General features: G+C 33.5%; 3 protein-coding genes across 3 annotated transcripts in view; 2 read left to right on the top strand and 1 right to left on the bottom strand.

Moving 5' to 3' along the window:
- Positions 1-1,492: 1,492 nt before the first annotated feature.
- Positions 1,493-5,278, top strand: LOC112048054 (uncharacterized). Its single transcript, XM_024085407.2, has 2 exons — positions 1,493-1,738; positions 3,698-5,278. Exons 1-2 carry the CDS (start codon positions 1,597-1,599, stop codon positions 4,201-4,203), a joined length of 648 nt encoding a protein of 215 aa, XP_023941175.2. The 5' UTR covers positions 1,493-1,596; the 3' UTR covers positions 4,204-5,278.
- On the bottom strand, positions 5,126-7,607 carry LOC112048053 (tyrosine--tRNA ligase, cytoplasmic). Its single transcript, XM_024085405.2, has 2 exons — positions 7,399-7,607; positions 5,126-7,138 (listed from the first exon to the last, which is right to left on the bottom strand). The coding sequence occupies exon 2, from the start codon at positions 7,122-7,124 to the stop codon at positions 5,547-5,549; it is 1,578 nt and encodes a 525-aa protein (XP_023941173.2). The 5' UTR covers positions 7,125-7,138; positions 7,399-7,607; the 3' UTR covers positions 5,126-5,546.
- A 2,714-nt stretch (positions 7,608-10,321) lies between these two features.
- LOC112048041 (RNA polymerase II elongation factor Ell) overlaps positions 10,322-21,469 on the top strand; it is a 99,849-nt gene continuing 88,701 nt past the window's right edge. Inside the window, exon 1 of the mRNA XM_052886649.1 lies at positions 10,322-10,687. Coding sequence (XP_052742609.1) covers positions 10,553-10,687 — 135 coding nt within the window. The 5' untranslated portion in view covers positions 10,322-10,552. The remainder of the gene's footprint in view (positions 10,688-21,469) is intronic.

The raw sequence follows: 21,469 nt of genomic DNA, 5'->3' as shown, positions 1-21,469 counted from the left end.
GCTAATTAGGTGTATCTTCCTCTGGCGTTTGATCCATTGACTACGGGACACCCTGTATAAAGCTTATTGTAGGTACGATAAGTCTGTACACGTTTTTGTAAGACTACTCTACCACCCGAATGTCATAGTTCAAGCTATACATTAATAGATAATACTCAGCAGGTACGTTCTATGTAGCTATACATATACATTATACATAGCATAGGTACATACACTTGTTGCAGTCATGCACGGAATGCCACAAAATCAGTGTTGTCAGGCGAATGAAAACCTCGCTGGATTTTGGGAGTTTTAGAACTATTTTTCACTTACTACAGATTCAGTATTCTATTCAGAGTATGCATAAATTAAATACTTGTGTAAGTAATTACCTACTTAGCATACTGTTTATTGAGTACCTACTACTCCTTAGATAGAAATTCACATTTTGTAAATTATTAGTTCTGACTTAGTAGGTATCTAATATGTTTCGGCAACGGCAAGTTAACGAATAAAATATATTTTTTTTTTAATTTAATCTATTCAAATTTAGAGCGAAAGGTCATTTATCACGAAATCTCGAAAACCGTTTGACAAAGTCGAAAATTGGCACGGAGGTAGCTTAGTGTTAGTGTTAGTAGACAACCGCTAAGAACGGATTTTGCGACAGAGCCAGATAAAGGAGGTTATAAAATATACCTACGTACATAGAACTTGAAATTCTTTTTTTTACTTTTTTATCTCTGGATATACTTACTGAACCAATTTTGAAAATTCTTTTATCACTAGAAAGCCACGTTATTTGGGAGAGTCACATGCTATACCTATTTTATCCCCGTATTTCACTAGAACGAAACCGAAACCACGGGGCGTGCTAGTCTAGTAGAGACGTCTTCCTAATAAAATATTGTTGCATGGATATGACGTAGTGACTACATTCTCTTCGGTAAGTGCAGCGGCCTCATTAGGTATCTCAGTGTACCATTAAAACAATGGTCACTTCATTGATTTTCGTCGTATTTTCGTTTTTGTGATCATCTTACATAATTATTTCTATGAAATGAACTTTACTACGCCATTTTTCATCATGTGGCAATAATGTTTTGTTTTAACAATCATCTAACATTAATATTTCAACAAAATTACGTATATACCACTTTTTGAAATAATATCGTTAATACTTGCTACTACCACTACTATACTAATGTTACTTTACGTTTATTGACAGTTATTGTGTAATTTCGTTGAAAATGCAATGATAAATAATTGCAAAAACGAAAATACGATGTAAAACGGCGTAGTGACTGATTACTTGAACTGATTAACCGAGTTACTTATTAACCCTGCAGATCACGCTTTGTTCTTGAGTTGTGTCACTGTAATAAGTGGAAAATGCGTTCAAAAGTTCACGAATGTTCGACACATTGGGCTTACCTTTATGTATGTACAAATACATCGTCATAGGTAGTTAATAGTTTAAGTGATCGATGCTTGTCGCGCGACAAAGACTGAGCGTGGAATTATTTAGCGCCAAGTAGCTGGCAACACAGCAACACAACCCAGTCTCGCTGCGAACATTGTTTCGCAACGTCGTGTCGCTTGTCGCGTCGTTGCAACATGGACATGGATAAAAATTTGTTGCTAGTTAAAATGGTTCAAAAATTCCCCTGCCTGTACAAATCTGATTCGATCGAGTATTCGTCAAGGGTTTGTACTGAAAAGGCCTGGCGTGAAGTTAGTAAGGAAATAAAAATATCAGGTTAGTACTTACCCGTAACGGGCGCGGCGTCAATAGTCATTTTGACTCACAACTAAATTCATTGCAGACTGCGGTTTTCGAATGACGTAACTTGTTACATACATAAGTAGGTATATAACTATCTCTTAATTACAAGGCATTGTACCTACCTCATTATTTAGGTTATGTACGATTACAATCTATTTATGTACCAAAGTAACTTAAAAATAATAAGTAAAATTATCTGCTTTACACTAAATAGTAAATACATACCTATATGGAAATAAATAATTTTTTGTCTGAATCTCAATCTATGAAACGGCTGGACCGATTTTGACGGGACTTTCACGGGCTGACATTTGCTAAAAGTATTTTAGATTACAATAATTTATCCTCGTATTTCCACGTTTCAAATGTACCTACCGACAATATTTGTACTAAGTATTTCTGTTTACTTTCAGCTAGCTAGCTAGCCTTTCAGAAGGCGCCAAATAATTTCATTATAGTAGTACCCAGTACCTATCCGTGATAGCCTATTGGATATGACCTCTGGCTTTGATTCGAAGGAGGTAGGTTCGAATCCGGTTCGGAGCATACACCTCCGACTTTTCAGTTATATGCATTTTAAAAAATTAGATATCACGTGTCTCAAACCGTGAAGATAAACATCGTGAGGAAAAACCTGTATACCTGATTATTTTCTTAATTCGCGACGTGTAGTAGTCTACCATTCCGCATTGGGCCAGCGTGATGGACTATCAACCTAACCTCTCTCATACTGAGAGGACACCCGTGCTCAAGAGTGAGCCAAATATGAGTTGTAATTATTATCAATTCATATTAGGCGTGAATATGGGTTGATAATGATATAGAAGGCTAACTACATCCTTAGACCCACAACCCTGCTTTATTCCGGGTCGGCGGGGATGAATAAAGTTTGATACTTTAAGGATCACTATCAGATATGAATGACGTTAACCGGTACCGATGGCTTAACAATTAGCATGCTCTCGAAAGCATGGTCTAACGCCACTGACTTCCGACTCTAACTCCGAGGTGCTAATGAAAATTTGTTAAAAAGAATACCTAGTACAATATTTCACAGCCCAAACCAGGTCCTCACGGTCTGAAGCCACATTGGTTAACTCGAGTCTGACACCGAGGCAAGTTACTCTTAAGAATCATCATCATCATCATCATATCGGCCGATGGCCGTCCACTGCAGGACATAGGCCTTTTGTAGGGACTTCCAAACATCACGATACTGATACACCTGCATCCCTGCGACTCGCTTGATGTCGTCAGTCCACCTGGTGGGGAGTCGACCAACACTGCGCTTACTAGTTCGGGGTCGCCATTCCAACACTTTGGGACCCCAACGTCCATCGACTCTTCGAACTATGTCTTTGTATATGGACCAACAAAATATAACTCCTAAGAATACCTAAATTCATTTATTAAGCCGGCGCGGGGCGACGCCGACGGTTTCATCCGCGTAGTTACCGTTCCAGTGAGAATATGAGGATAAAATGTAACCTATGACACTCACAAATAACGTGGCTTTCTAGTAGAAAAAGAATTTTCAAAACCAATTTAGTAGATCCAGAAATTAGGTACATTCAACACCACAAACTTTCATCATCAATAGGAACCCATAATGGGCTAATTGTTGAGCACGAGTCTCCTCTCAAGATGAGAGGGTTTAGGCTAATAGTATATCACGCTAACACACACCTAAAGAATTAAGAAAATTTTCAGGAATGCAGGTCTCCTCAAGATGTTTTTCCTTCACTGTTTCGAGACATGTGATATTTAATTTCTTAAAATGCACATTAATTAAAAGTTGGAGGCGCATGCCCCAGACCGGATTCGAACTTACGCCCTCCGAATCGAAGCCAGAGGTCACATCCACTGGGCTATCACGATCTGTAACAAACTTTATCTCTATAAAATATTAAAGTACAGTTTTTTTTTTTGCAGTTATCGAATGCAAGGAGAAATGGAAAAACTTGAGATATGGTTTATTACGGAGCTTGAGACCGACAAGAGATGGTTCTGCAAAGAAAAAATATTACTTGCACGACGAAATGGAGTTCCTTATACCATACGTAGGCACTTCGACAAAGACAAAGAAGAGAATAGCGAATTACACTGAAGTTGAAGAATTAGAAGAGTTCAAAAATGAACACGAAGACACTTATGAGAATGACATTGATAGGTTTGATATATCTCACGATGTAGAAAGCAATAGTGTTATTGACGAAGACCCATTGAGAAAGAGAGTGAGGAAAGATTATGGTGAACATGAGAAAAGTAGTAATAAATTCGAGGATTCGCGAAGGATGTTCCTTCTCAGTTTACTACCGGAAATCGCAGATTTTTCTGAGAATCAAATGAAAATGTTCAGAAGGAAAATTTTCGGACTATTAGACGAAATAAATGATATGGAAATAAATTTTAGTATCATAAAATCAGAACCTTTATGAATTAATAGTTTGTGGATATTTTTTAAGTTATCTAGTCTATGTTGATAAATTTTTCAGTGTTTTTCTACGAAAATGTCTATACACTCGGTGCACAATATCTCATTTGGAAGATTGATAATTTCAAAGTATTATCATTTTTCCTACACAGGCGTGTTTTAATCTCTAGCAATCTCTTTGCAAGCAAGTTTTAAGCTACTATTATGGAGGAAATATAGACTCTATTTTGAGACGAACTCTTAATATATGAGTGATCCTTATACAGATCATAATACTTAAGTACATTTCAACATTGATGTTCCTCGCTTCTCCTACTAATATTTAATTCACGCAAAACTACTGAATAAATTTGGATGGAATAAGATAGATTATACCCTGGATTAATATATATCCTAGAAAAATCCACGATTACTGCATGATTTGTAAAAAAAAAAAACATACATACAGCCGAACGTATAACCTCCTCCTTTTTGGAAGTCGGTTAAAAAACTCACGAAGTCACGGGCGCCCTCTAGTGTTTAATTAATAAGAAACTAATTTAAAATTGCAATTAAATGTATTACTTATATAAGAACTAGCTGACGCCCTGCGGTTACAGTCATGTAATTCCCGTTCCTAAGATAAAATTGTTATAGCATAAGACACTTACAAATAATGTGGCTTTGGAGTGGTAAAAGAATTTTCCAATTGGTTCAGTTGATTCGGAGATTACCTCCTACAACACCACAAACTTTACCTCTTTATAATATTAGTTGTATAGATATAAGTCTACAAGAAATTATTTAATTAATTTTATTTAGTATGGTTGATTCTAAATTCTGCACTATTGGTACCATTTAAGTGCAATGTAAAACTTGTAAATACAGTACATAATTTGGAGGTTTCATTATTATGATTGGACTTTAGAAAAGTAAACAATGTACAGAAAAGATGACAAATACCTGTATTTTCAATAATCAGAATAATTAGTCCAGCAAAGCAAGCCTGCACTTTAGTAAAATGGTACTTTGTTCACAAAAATGTAAATACATATTTGTAATATATTCTAATTTAAATATATATTTTTAATTGAACAACATTTTACTCTATTATTGATAATATTCTTATTTATAAAATAGAAAAATAACATTACCCAGTTACATAATGAGCATGATTAAGATATTAATTATACTGAAAAAAATCAGTAACTGCAAAAGCCATTAAAAAGAAGAAATATTAATCAAACAAAATCTTTACAATAAATTAAGTATTATTAATCATTTTTAAAGTGAGTCAGATATTATTTACATATAAATGTAAATGCAAAGCAAGAAAATAGCTGTACTTATAAACTTATAATAATAAAATCACTTGATTGGAGCATTTTTCATAGACTTTGTTGTGACTGGATTACCATTTACTTTGTTAACTAATTTATTTCCCTGCCATACAGCTAATAGGTCTTCAGATGTTTTCAGATCAGCCTGTAGTTTCTCCCACACTTTTTTCTTAGGATTCAAAACATCATCAGGTTCACCAGTTTCATAGCTTTCTATAACAATTCTGTCGCCTGGCTTACTATCTTTTGGTGGGGTTAAGGGTTCCACTTGTTTTGGTTCATCAATAGATGCACAAAGAACCATACCCTTCGATTCAACTCCTCTCATTTTTGCAGGCTTTAAGTTGCACAAAACAACTACATCTCTATTCTGCATTTCCTCTATAGGCACAAAGTTTACTAGCCCTGATACAATAGTTCTAGGTTCACTTTCACCTACATCTATTTTTTCAACATAGAGGGCGTCAGCATCAGGGTGTCTTGACACTTCTACGATACGACCAACTCTAATGTCAAGTTTGCTTGGTGTTACTTCATCTGTACCAGCACTTCCCAAGTTTCCCTTAACTTTTGATGGTGGTGGATAAGCTTTCTTAGTCAGTTCTACTAATTTAGGATCTTTAAATATTTCTTGTATAGGTGCCAGAAGCTTATTGATGGCTGCTTCTACTGATGCTTTCAAATCTCCAGGATGAATTTCCTCCTTTGCAAATGCAGCTTCCAAATCTTCAAAATTAGAATACTCTGCATTACCACCATGTGCTTCTGCTCTACATATCAAAAATTTATCATCAGCTTTCATTAATGGGAATATGACAAATTTTGTGAAAGATAATATTCCATTTTCTGTTATGTTACCTGGCTCACAGAAAGCCTTTTTAAGCTTTTTCTTTACAGCAGCAGGGTTATCAAGTAAATCAATTTTGCTGTCTTCTTCAGATGCTGACATCTTTCCTCCTGTGAGACCAGGCACCATTGGATTCATGAGATGTACTCTTTTCGCATAGCCCAAGTTAGGTAAATATTTCTCTGCCAATGTAAATATTTTTCTCTGATCCACTCCACCAAATTGAGCATCAACCTTCAAGTACTCTTCATCAAGAGCTTGAAGACCTGGATACAAGAGCCCACTTAACAGCGGGTGATCAACCTGTTTTACAACCTCCGCTCCAGCTTTTTTAGCATCATGTTCAGTAATAACAGACGACATACGATACACATCCAATGTGTATTCTTTACTTAGCTGATATTCCGTACCCCTTACAAACTTTAATTTTTCAAGTGAAACTCCAATAGATGTTAGCATAGCTTTGATGGCTGCTTCATAATACTGAGTTCGTAAGGCTAACAAATCCCAAGGTGCCTTCATATTGTCCAAGTAAGCATGTAAGTCAGCAAACAAAATTGTAACTTCACATCCTGCTTTTAAAAAGTCAGCAATTTTGGACATGGGGACGAAATAAGCTACATGAGGACGACCTGTGGTAGCAGTACCCCAATAAAGACTGAGGTCACGTTGTTTCAAAATTTCTGTGAGTTTTTCATCACCCAACACTTCTTGCAAGTTGCGAGTTATAAGATTTTTCTTCTCTTGCCAATTTTCCATTGTTGCTTTTATTGCTGAAAGCAAAGACAAAATACATGATAATTAAAAAAAAATGGAACGTATAACAAAGTGTGCTGAGCTAACCACCCATAAACCAGAAGATGAACTTGATTAATAATATAATCATTTAAGTAATTTTAATACATAATTGAGGTTTGTAAAACTGAAATATTACTTCGATTTAACAGAAATTCAGTGTCAATTCTATAATATTCTCAGAAACTTGATTAAAATCCAAGAAAAACTAATTAGACATACAAAGTAACATACTGACCTTAAATAATACACAATACATTAAAATATTCACAAAGTTCAATATCAAACTTGAACTACAAAATCAAAATGGTAAAACAAAGGTTTCAAAAGATTTTAGAAACTTAAAATAGGTACTAAACGTGATCCTAACCAAAATTCAAATTTAATTTCCTGGTTCGAATTTCATTTCAAATTTCTAGTTTCAAGCGTGTTGACATTGACAAGTTGACAACAAATCATATGTGGCAAGCACAGATTAAGTAAACATCGGATATGAAACAAACCAGCGCACACAGTTATTAGCGAGATATTTTTACGTCAAAGAGGAATTAAAAATGCTATTAATAATAGAGGACAGTACCATAAATGCTAGGTTCTAAGAGTTTTCAACCCTTGTTTTGCTTCTTTAGTGATAATTAATTTTTTTGAGCCCCCAGTTTCTTTTATTTATTTTTTTTAAACAAACTAACAGTAAACTATTGCATAGTTAAAAATAATTTTGTTTGATAATTCAGCCTATGGTGGAACACGCTTGCCTAGAAGATGCCTATTCACTCTTTATTTGAAGATACCCGCGAAGCCTGAGAGAATTCTCGCATCCTAGCATTAGATGTTATTTTGACGTGACAACGTCTTATAAATTAGTATGCCGGGTGACACTTTAAGAAACTGCGTTACGCTCCGCTCACGTTATGCGCTCACAATGAGAACGAGTGAGAGGCACGCGTCCCTTCCACTCGGGCATGGTTAGCCCGCCTAAGAGCGACAGAGACAGACATAAAAGTGAAAGGTGTACGCAAATGTATTGCAAGTTATTGTATGTATATTTGTATATAAATACGTATGTATGTGTAAAGGTAAAAATAAAATTTTGTTAATATGAAATTCAGTGCGAGATTCTTTGTATAAATTAATGTTTTAAATATAATTCTTTGTATAAATAAATGTTTTAAATTGTTACTATTATTTCATCCTTCTTCCTACTATACGAATGAATATTCACATTAAAATTATTTTACCACTCAAAGTCGTTGTCACGTAAAACTTTCGCCCGTATACCGACTTTACAGGCAACCAATTTTTTTAGTCTAACTTTATAGGTAACAGAATGGTCGTTTTCGGCTTTCAACTAATATTTAATCATTGTGTAAGACAATTCTGCAATAAATGAAAGGTTACATTCACATTAAAATAAAAGAAAACATCGTTTGAATTACAACTTATTTTTTCTTTTGTTACGAAAATTGATATATAAAAAAAAATTGTTTAATTTTAATCATTTTAGTGTTGTGTTATGGTTATATGTATATATATGTTGATTACATTGTGTAAAATATGTAAAAGATTTTGGTATAAATCTAAACGACCTCATTTTGTTGCCCCACAAAGTTCTGAACACAGATTAGTTATTAGTTACTACGTAACGGTTCTGAATAGCCAAGATAAGGGTGTCATACCCGACGTTAAGAATGTACCACGAAAGGCAAGGTGGAGCATAGATTTACGAGTCCGTACAATGAGGTGGAGTAATTTTTTTGGAGCTGTATCTGTTCAAGAAAATGGATATATCTGAAAGCATCAATTTAGTAATTGGTAAGTAAATTGGTAAACACCTATATTCAATGTACTCTATGCACTAGGCGTTAGAAACCAAGACTTTACTACTACTTTTTCGCACACCTAATCTGTCTGTGGCAAGTTTGTGGTTTCGATATTATCTGTAGCTTTATTTGACGTCTGTAATCTGCACAAACCTATAGAGCTATAATTCTATGATAGAGATATTAATCTATGGATCTTTATGTAGCTCTATGGATGCTCTATGGTTTTTGGTTTTGCTGCAAACCACAGTGACTATAATTGATCACAGATTAAAATACGCAATTTGCGAATCACATTCGATATTTTTTTTCAATTCAATAATAGTACTTATTTATAAAATACATAATGAACTTGTAGCCTGACCAAAAAAATTAAAAATCTCGATAAGTTTCCGAAAAACAACAACCTTCTTCCATTATTAAAAATAGCACAGATGGCTAAAAAGTATTTGTGGCGCCCCCAATCTAGCGATTTCCTAACTTTTTTTTCTGCAGGCTTTTTAGGGGAAAATATGAAATTCAGCAAATCGCTAAATATTTTACTGCCAATTACCTAAAAAGGAAAATGTAATCATGATTGATTGAATAAATTTCATAAATTGAACTACGTTAATATCTACACTAAAACACAATGCAATGGAATAGGATATTGAATTTCAAAATTGTTTTAACTTTCCTCGGTAGACAATTTAAAGGTGAAATACATTATTATAATTAAATAATATTAATAGTAAGTAACAAATACTAATAAAGATGCGGCTTTGTAAAGCTCCTAGTTCCTCCCTTTTTGAAGTCGATTGAAAATGAGATTATTATTAATTAAAATATTATCGACATTATTGTTAAAGATTTGAGACAGAGAGTTTTAGATACGGATAAGTAACATATTTATTTAGTCTATAAATAGACAATAATCTTTGCATTTTATATACCAAAATAATTTAAATATTATGTATTAACATTTAAAAAATATAATTTTTACTTTTTTTGTCACTTTATTAGATATATAGTTGTTATATTAATATGTTGTTTTATTTTATATTTATTACCATAATATTACATTTAAACGATATTTTTTTCAACTTCCATGCACACTTCCATGCAATAAAATATTTTAATATTAATTTTTAATATAATCTTAATCGCACATAGGTTCTGTCGACCAATCATATTTTTTTACTCTTTATAATTTAAAATATGGATTTGAACCAAATAAATTGTAATTGATTTAACTAATATTTTATTAGTCAAAAACTTTCTACAGCAAGTGTTTAAAGTTAAATTTGAATTTGGCGCTACTGTTGCAGTGAATGCTAGCGTTTCCTGTCAACAGCGCCATTGCGCATGACAGTCAGTGCGGCCTTGCAGACTGAAGAGCACTGCCAACAAAGGCCGAGTCGATGGGGTTACAAAAAAATTGTTAATTTGGACATATAAAACCCTTTTGTTATTGTAATTATAATTTTATATAGGTTGTGAATCTGTGATTACGTTAAGAAATGTGTGAATGATATGAATCGTGACGACTAGCAAAGGAGTCAGCTGGTCCACAGTGCGAATAGTGAATAAGAAATGGCGGCCTTGCCAGCAGGTGTTCAGTATGCGTTATCATCGGAGTCTAGTTATAAAGAAAACAAGGAACTAGTGTTTGTGAAATTAACGGATTCAGCACTGAAAGCTATAGAAGACTTCATTAGAAATAATAGGGTAAGTACATCGCCATATTGTAATATCAAAACAGGCCAACAATGTCAGGCGCCATACTTAAATTACAAGTAATCAAAATGAAACTGCGAAATTGTAATGTTATTGCAAATTCTTTAGTTCTGTACGCACATTTACCGAGTACTAGGTTAGCTATTCTATACGGGCCCACGGGAGATATGTTCTCTACAAAGTAGCGCCACGTCAACAAGTAGAAATTTGCTCTGTTATTTTCACAGATTTACATTTCAAATGGCTATAATTAGAGTATTCAGGTCTTATTGTCACTCATATCGGCGATAGTTAGGAATAACTCTTCCAGATAAAGTTACGTTTTAATGATTGTCGTGAAGGGATATCAGTTTCAGATGCGATAAAAACAAATAGCTCTATTCATTGCTAAACTCCTAATAATCATTACAAGTATAAGGATTTTCTCGAGGGTTCTTGAGTTTTCGCTTCAGAAAACTAACTTTAGAACTTAATAGTTCTATGTATCTGATGTAATAAACATCACTATTATTTAAATCAATTTTGCAAGTAAAATCTGTAATATTGAATTACAGACATATTAGGAAGTAAAAATAAATATTATATTTGGAACAGTGTTAAAAAAAACCATATGGTTAAAACTTTCACTATGTAGCTAAAGAATAAGGATTATTATACACTTATTTACCTTTATTGAAAAACCTTTCTTACATTTTTCTTACAAAGAGTACATTTTAATACAAAGTCTATCTTGTTTTCATCACTATTACATTACTTTAAACATCTTATAAAATATTTTTTTATTTTCATATTGATACCTGGCATGTTTGTTTAAATCATATAGCTCATGATTTATATATAAATATACCACATGATTAACTATTACAGAAAACTATATTATACACTAGCTGATGCTCGCGACTTTGTCTGCATTTGTTTAGTGTACTAGTAAAAGGTCTGGTCACTTCTAATTTATCTAGGCATAGTTGAAATGCAGTATTTCTGACATAAATCCTGATCCTGCTGGAACTATGGGAAAACTAAGCTTATATGCTCAATAACCTCCTATGGTCCAGTGATAGTCAAATTACAATCATTCAATTGTATAGGTACAGTACAATATCTTTTTGTACACTGCACAGCCATTTGCCTCACATTCAAAACAGACTCAAAGTTTGACACTTCTTTGTACACAATCAACAATAAAATCTAGTAATTACAAAAACTTAATTGTGATTTTCTTCTGTTAAAAATGTTAAACAAGATTGTATAATGGGTTGCCATTTTGAAAATGTCACATATGTTACAGCCAACTGCTAGCTAAGGGGAAAATTACAAGACAAAGAATTAGCGCTTAGCTTATAGGTTCATAAACATATATAACTTAAAGTAAAATATGTCTTCAAACCAGTCTAGAAGTTATTCTTATGTAATGTGTAAATTAACCTCAATAGATCTATAGCACAAGCATACTCTAATCTGTATGATTTTAAATTCAATTCGAATTCCGAACATTGCAAGCTACTTACAGTAGTAGATTTTTACTAAATACATTAAATTGTTAATTATGACATGGCCAATTTAAACACCAATATGCTAAGCTTCTGGAGCGAGCTCGGCTGGATGGAATAAATCCAGCGGGAACCTACACCAAGGGACCCACGCACAACGGCCAAACACTTGGCTAAGTGCGGAAACGGCCCAGAAGAAAGAAGAAAAGAACACCAATATGCTGGTCATATAGTATCTTAATATGACCAGCATAGTGCATGGCATGTGTTTCAGTATAGTAGCATGTGAATTGGTGAAAAGAAATGGACAAAATATCAACCAATGGCACAACAGATTATCCCAGACCTATCTATTTTGTTCCAATGCAAAGAAAGAGAAAGCAGTAGGTATTTTAAGTTGTCCTGCTATTGGTTGATATTTGTGTAATTCTTAGCACATGTTACACATACTGAAGTAATTAATGCCTTTTTTTATTCTATGACAAGTTAGCTCTCAACTGCTATTTCACCTTATGTTATGGGACAGTGCTAATTTGGAAAAGTAACAAGTTTCACCCATATCTGCGATAGTTTCTAGATGGCATCATACCGGAAGGCTAATTCAATGGGTATGTGTGGTAACTAGCCATGGCCATGTTTTATAAATGGGTATTGAGCTTTGAGTATTAAATTTATACACAGAGCTAATCATTGTAATAGATACCAACTGACACCCATGGTGAGTTCATTGGATGGAGCTCTAGAAAAATCATCACTTAACTTTTTTTTAATGCAAGATTACTTCTGAGGTCAGGTCTCTGCAGGCTGAGGGTCTCTTTCAGTCGTAAGCCTATAGCATTATGTCAGCCCTACCACCCTGTAATTACTTATTTAAATTAAACCACTGCTGCCAAACAAAGTTTTGTATGTTGTAACATATTATTCTCAATGATACAAAATGGACATATAGAGTAACTTGAATGTAAAAGAAAGTATGTTACTGAAGGAAGGAATCAACTCTTATGCTATCATCATCATTAATTGACATAATCAACATTAACACTAGCAATGCCACAGGCAAAAAAGCCAGTTTTCAATAAACTGCTATCATGGAAATCACACACACACAATATATTTACAACAAATGCATGTAAAATTAATATAACAATCAACAGGATGTAGGGTTGACCTTGACCCTACAATAGGGTGAAAAGAGTGGCTGATCAAGATGCCATGTTCCCTGGGGTATACTAAAAAGTCACATTTCCAGTTCTGAGGAAATGGAAACACGTTCACACCATTTTGTTCCTTTAAGTATCTGTTAATATTATATTGCAGATTTGCATATTCACAAATTATGGTATGGTACCTATAATATAAGGAAAAGTGACAGACACTTCTTTTATAATATTACTGGAGCTCATCCCATGAAAATTTGCATACAGGTTCTATTTATGCATTGGTATTAAGTGTTTGAAATAAAGCAAATGAAAGATTTATTAAAAATGTTATTGACAAATGTCTTCTTCTTCTAAGGTATACATTTCATTTCAGAAAAGTAACTATGTGAATCTCCAAATACCATTTGCAATACTCATAAATTATGGTATGGTATCCATAAATCCATGGATTTAGTGCGGCTAAGGGTGCGGGAGAGGAATATAGGAAGGATAATTCCTGAATAGCCCTCTTACGTCAGAGTCTCATAGGAGACTCTGACCCTCCTTGGACACTCCTTGGAGAATCATTCCATTCATCTTTTCTGCTTCTGCATTTGGGCCCCTACAGCCAATGCTTCTGTGCTTCCTCAGTGACACCTCTAATGTCCTTTAAACAAGCCTGTGACAGTTACACAATCCAAAAAAAGTAAAGATAATAATTGACTGATTGACCTGAAAGTTTGAATAGCAAGATCATATATCTAGATCTCTAGGTTACAATTCAGATAATTGTGAACCCCATATAACTGATATCTGGGAAATCTGATCTCACTGTAACATAATTGTCTTTGTCATAACAAAAACCTACTAATCTGGTCACCTTTTAACACATTACAGAATAGTATGTCACAGCCATAGATCTCCTATTAAAAAGTGGATGCACAATTAGCAACCAAAAAACCGTCCCCACTCAATGAGTGCCAAACACAACTTCTTGGCACTCAATTCAAGTATTCACATTTGCAAATTCAATGCTTAAGGTTGAATTTGGGATTTTATTGAATAATGGACTACATTTAAAAAAATATAATTTTCTTTACCAATAATTCTAAAAGTTAAAGCAAAATCGGCCAGTTTTTAAGTAAAATTTTCTACATGATTGTGCATCCTTTTATTATACAGGAAGAAAATTTTTTTAGTGCGGATATTTTTATATTTTGTACATAAACAAAATTTAATGATCACGTATTTTTCCTTTTTTTTTTAACACAAAAATAACAAAATTATCGTTAGCTAAAGTTATTTACTTTTGGACAGAATTTTAGGGTCACCCTATTGTGCGTTTATTTTATTTTCGTTTGATACCTAAAGGACGTCACCAGATCACTTTTAAGCTGAATATATCTTGTTTAGTAATAATATGTACATTATTTTGTTATTTTAGAGACATAAATTAAAAAAAAAAATTACATAAAATGTATCGAACTGTTTGTAGATTTATATTCTATTAATGATACAGAACCACGAAAAAAAATATCCGCACTAAAGACCGAATCACCCTGTATAATGTCAATGGTCACAGCTTAATATGATACCACCTCAAGATAAATCAATAAGTTATGCCTTCATTTGAAATACACCTCAAAAGTAGGCCACCCTACCATAATTATAAACCAATAGTGTCATTTTCTTTTTCTGGTGCTCAGTTTATAAATGCCAATCTAATTTTAAACTGTAATTTGACATGTATTACTTGTTACCTTTTATGATAATACTATTACATTGATGGATAGATTAAAATAAGTCAGTGAATCAGAATTCATTACCAAAGATAATAATATTATTGGATGCTCGCAGCTCAAGTGAAATTTTATTCACAAATCCCATTGGAACCATGCATTATTCTGGGATAGAAAAGCCTAATACCTTAACAAAATGTCAGCCAAATTGGTTCAATAGTTGCTGTGTGATGGAGTAAAAGTCATACACACATAATATATAAACTATCACTTTTATAATATTAGTGCATATAATATATTTTGTGGTAACAATACTTGCATAGGTATATTGAGTAAATTTCATTGTAATATTTACTTAATTGGTAATTAAGTAAATGTTTTCATAGAAAATTAAAGGCAATGAACTTAATAAAGTAATATACTAATAAGTTCAGAAATTAAGTAATTTGATCTATTGGCTACTCTATCATTGACACATCAATTTTTTTTGCAAATTGTATCTGATTGTGGTACAAACAAATGCTTATTCTCAGATGTGATTAGGCTTCTTCTTTTTTGACAGAATTGTCATCCCCAATACCACTGCGTAATATGAGTAATTTTATGGAAATTGTTGAAGTGGTTTTCTAGAATCAGATATACAAGAATTGCTTGTTAAAAGGTATTAGATGATAGACTGATGGCCTGATATGTTCTCAGAGGCCAGGACAGGGTCAGTCAGGGGACTAACATTCTTTCTATTGAGTCACTTGGTTGAAAAAGCTCCCAATATTTATTAGCAGACTTACTACTACTACATTTATAATTTATTTACCTGTTATTTGATACAGATTATATACTAAAAACTGGAACATACTACATACTGAAAGCCATGCTTTCACACAAGGTTGCACTTCATAGATGCAACAATACACTACCTGAGGACTACATTATGGGCCTGTACTGGAGAAGGAATTTTCAGTTTTGTTAAATTTAAACACCAAATTAAATTTGATATCAGTCAACTACCCAATTGTATAGTGCCTACCCTACTTAAAAACCTTGTTCACGCCACTGCTGAAATCAAATTCACAGTTAAATTAACGTCTTTTAAGGCAAATGTAATTCTCATGCGACCTATTTAATTAACTGTTGTTTCAGTCATCATATGTTATTATTTAACAAAAGTAATTTTCAAAGTAACTTCAACATACAGCACAGTTCCTTGAACTGATATATTCATAAATATTTACTGAATAATTGTATCACTATTATTATTTTAGTTTTAATAATTCAAATTTATTTATTTAAGTATACAAAAATAATCCAATGCAATTTTTTTCTGTTTGTATTTTAAAGTGTAATTATACGAGTATGTTAGGGTTGTACATGTGTTTTGTGTGTTTTTTAATTTACACAATTCTTGAAAATTATCAAGATTTGTGTAAATTTGTGTTTGTTTATCTCTCATGAACAAATAGGACATTAAAATTAAATTAATAATAATTTCCAGATATATTAGCCAGCCAAAAAATTATGGTCAGTTTATTCAAAGTAACAAAAGATTGTAATTACATTTTATATGAAATAATCCTTTTTTTTCTTCATTAGTTGGTGGTTGCAATGGTGTAATAGGTGATTGATTGATCAGATGTGGAATATAATAAAAATCCCATATTTTAATTTCAAAAAAATATTAGTCATGCAGTTCGGCTCTTAAAGTGGACTCTTCAACACCTTGAAGTTATGGGGGATACCTCCCAGTAACCTGTATATGTACTTTAATTATAATGCTAATTACTAACTCTTTTGAATTAAATTTTTTTGAATTTGTGTCCCTTTTTGTTTCCTTATTCTCTAAGTTTTATAGTTTCCATGTTATATTGAAAAAGATAACTTGATTTTTTCGTTATTCAACACAACCAACAACACTTCAAACAAAGCTGCAAATTAAACAAAATATGATTTGGCAAATATGTTTGATTTGACCAAAAGATAAAAATTTTTTAAAGCATTTTATACAACTTCAACAGAGCACAAACAACACAATTCTTTTTTTAATTTAGAGTTTTTGCAAAACTAGATATGTCTAGGCAGTAAATTTTGCAAATAATTAATTTTCATATTGTCATTGGGGCAATCAACTAATTTGCTTACCCAATAATACCTAATCTGAGCTTGCAAAACTCAACATGGCACGCGTCTAACATTTTACTAGAATAGATAATTTTTTGTTAGAAAGCAATTTGACTACTATCAGTTTGTCGTAAACAAGTTAAATACCTAACAATTTAAAGTAGTATAATAAATGTTAAAGTTTTATTGTTATTACACTAGGTAGGTATACTATTTTGAGGAAACTTGCATACTTGAGAATTTTCTTAATTCTCTACGTGTGTGAAGTCTGTCAATCGGCATTAGGCCAGCGTGGTGGACTATTCGCCTAATCCTATTATTTCCTATTCTTATTCTGAGAGGAGACTCGTGCTCAACAGTAAGCTGGATATGGGTTGTTAATGATGATGATGATGACATAGTATTAAGCCAATAGTCACTTTTGAGTTCATTACTGATCACGAAATATAGGAAACCGATTGACGTACTCCTACAAAGATAAAGGCGTTGTAGAAAAGTAGACGGATTTTGCGACAGGGCCGGATTATAGAGATCTAAGGGTGGATGAAGTCAGTCATGGCCTATATTTTATTCCCGTATTCCGACGGGGATGAGAACTACGCGGTGAAACCACTGAAGATGAAACCACTAGTACTCGTATATATTTAAGAGAACTTCAATTTTCCTCAGAGATACTTACGAATAGATGTAAGACTTGCGAATTAGGAACCACGACCTCTTGGTATAGATCTACTTGCTATTACCGTTGACCGTTAGATTTTACCTATCTCAAACATTCCGTTAGTTGGCTAATGTGATATTTTTTTATCTTGTTTATTTTATCGAGCTTTTTTTTAAATTGTCGTTTTCGTCTAATACAGTCATTAGTCATTGCAGACAATAGGTGCTGTCGCTATGTCTCATGTTTGGCGGTTTTGCATTCTATGTACCTTGTATGAAGGGTTAATGATATCAATTTCAGTAACTTGTCAATTAAGTTTCTGTTATTTGTTTTGAAGTTTTTTTTTTCATCAAAACAATTTCCAAAAAAAAAAAATTCATAATTTAGAAAGGAGTAATACAATAATAATGTTATAAATGCGATAGTAAGTCTGTCTGCCTGTTACCTTTTCACGGCTAAACGGCTGACCCGATCTAGATGAATTTTGGTATAATGGTAAATGAGACATTGGAGCAAAACATACTTACTTTTTGACCCTAAAACAAAAATAGAAGTCCTTCGTTTTTAGAATTACAGTTTCAAAAATTTGTTAATAAATTATGAAAAATATACGAAATATTATGCAATTCAAGAATTTTTAAAATTCGACCCCTAAAATGGTGAAATAGGGCTTGTAAGTTTACATTGATTTACACGAGGACGAAGTCGGGCGGTCGCTAGTAGATACGTTACAGTCGCACTACAATATAATTGTACATGTACAAGGCATTAACAGATGAATTATGTGTGTAATAATATTACGTATTTCATTTTGTTTTTTGGAAGCATTAGTTTTGCTTTAGTTAAACGGAAGTTAATAAAAACGGCGCTGCCAAACGTATAAGGTATAATATTAGATTACGAGTGCGTACCTGAACAAGCAGATGTTACTCCATGCGAACTATCAAATCCGCAAACTTGCCAACATAAACAATTTATTTTGTAACACAAGTCTATATAAAATGTCCCGGCCACCTGACTGATGCCTGTTACACGCACGTGTTTTTACCGCCACATATTCACTGCCTATAACACTGCAGCCGAATCCTCTGGATCTTGCTGGACTGTTTTGACCCATCTCGCCTGTTCAATGAAGGTCCATATTCCTATGGCAATTTGCGCGGTGAGGTTTGACGAACGTTTTTTTGTTGCCTTTCTGTGAGCGTGCCACCTGGTCTTTTTTCCTGGGCATAACGCCCATTGAAATGTCGTGAATCACTTTTGTTAAGATAACTAGCCGACGCGACGCTCAACGGTTTTGTTAGATGCCCATTGCTTTAATTTCAAACAGCCATTGCTACTGTCTTATGGACTATGATTTTAAATCTCAAGTCACCATTATTATTATCATTAATAACCCATATTCGGCTGACTGTTGAGAGCGAGTCTCTTCTCAGAATGAAAGGGCTTGCAGTTCATTTCATGTAGGATGGTGCGGGTGACAGTTCGTTTCACTTTGGAAAGTTCGCCACGATTTTATTTATTTTATTTATTTAAATATAAATATACATTTTTTAACTATACTTAATATAACTTATCAGTGTGACATAAACTCAATATTTAGTTTTTCTGCACACTGCAATCGTCGTCACCACTCGGAGTTCACAATTAACAAGCAAACATATAAAACAACAACACACACAACACATAAAATATAATACAATAATAATAACTTATAATATAATACAAAACGCACACATACCCGAAGAAACACATTAAATTTATCAAGTGAGGGTATGTGCGCGAATTGGATAAATACCACATATTATACAGGTTGCTCCGATTCTGTACCTTGTAAAGATCAGTCATTATTATGATACTGAAGGAAGTATTTCTTGAGTTTCTCCTTCATGTTCCTGGGGCTGATCTCCTGCTTCAGCCTGCAGGACAAGCCGTTTAGTAATGTTGGTATAACATACTCCAGCGTTTGCCTACCATACAAATTGTTACATTGTGGTGTGATGAGTTTGCCTTTTGATACACTACGAGTTATTTTTGGAAGTATGACTTTTTTTTGAACATTTATATTATAAAAGTTTTCTACTAGTAATGTGTATTTGATTTTATCATTCACGATATTAGTACGTATTATGAACGTCATACAGGCGACTGTCATCGTACCCATGCTATATAAGAAACACTTTAGGCTAATAGTCCACCACGCTAGCCCAATGCGGATTGGCAGACTTCACACACGTAGAGAATTAAGAAAATTGTTAGATACAGGGTTCCTAACGATTCCTTTACCGTATGAGACACGACAAGTTTAAGTACACTTAATAAAATTAAAATTCTCATCCCATTACTCTCATATCCTGAATACAAGCTGCGTTATCCAATTTTCATAAATCTAATATAATCTTCCTAGTTTCCTATTTCTGCTTTAAGGGCTAATAGTTAGTAAACATCTAGATAACTCCTTAAAATATAACTTTTGTTATTATTTCTAATCGTATAACATAAAACGGATAAGGGACCAATGTGCTTTTTAGATCTACATGTTGGACGAGTGTCGTTGGAACTAACGTATGGACCGGCGAATAGATTTTTTAAGTACTTTTGTACGACGCCTTGCATCAAAAGTTTAGATAGAACTGAAGATAATGAGAATGCAAAAACGAATGCACACTAATATATTATTCTTATTGACGTGATCCGTCTTACAGCTTCATAAAATATTCATTAAGCTCTGACAGGGACCAAACTACAATATAACAACACTAAACCATCATTCGCACAAGAGCTTTTTTAACGGACGTTAAAAAAGCGTAGAGGCGTGATAGCCCAGTGGATATGACCTCTGCCTCCGATTCCGGAGCGTGTGGGTTCGAATCCGGTCCGAGGCATGCACCTCCATCTTTTCAGTTGTGTGCATTTTAAGAAAATAAATATCACGTGTCTCAAACGGTGAAGGAAAGCATTGTGCGGAAACCTGCATACGAGAGAATTTTCTTAATTCTCTGTGTGTGTGAAATCTGCCAATCCGCATTGGGCCAGCGTGGTGGACTATTAGCCTAACCCCTCTCATTCTGAGAGGACACTCAAGCTCAGCAGTGAGCCGAGTAAGGGTTGATAATGAAAAAAGCGTACAATTACAACAAATTCATTCTCAAGTATTATGTTCACACGACAGCTTTTTTAAAACGTTGGAAATAGACCTTTATTTAACTTTATACTATATTTGAACGCTTTTTTAACGTCCGTTAAAAAACTCTCGTGCGAATGAGTGCTAACGGAAAGCTTTATTTTTTGTTTTCAAATATTCTTTTTTGCGCTTTCTCTAGTTGAAAATGTTAAAAAAAAACTAAATAAAAGTTATTGTTTAAAGTAAAACACGAACACGACATACCTGCTTCAATATCTAAGAGTAGGTTGACTTCCTCAAACAAATACTGTCCGACGTTATTGGATGTGCAGGCAAAATAAACCTTCACAAACACTTTATTTAAAGTTTAGGGTAGGCAGTGTTTTTGGTTTGCACGTATGGATTGCATACAATTAATTTGAAGCTGCAGTAGATCCTCATAATAATCATCATCAGTCCATCAACTCAATGGCCTCTGTATTTTACGTTAAATATTATGGGTCGA

The sequence above is a fragment of the Bicyclus anynana genome, chromosome 17 (assembly GCF_947172395.1).
Source record: "Bicyclus anynana chromosome 17, ilBicAnyn1.1, whole genome shotgun sequence".
Taxonomy (NCBI): Eukaryota; Metazoa; Arthropoda; class Insecta; order Lepidoptera; family Nymphalidae; genus Bicyclus; species Bicyclus anynana.
Note: the sequence above shows the minus strand (reverse complement) of the source record. Positions and strands in the feature narration are given on the sequence as shown.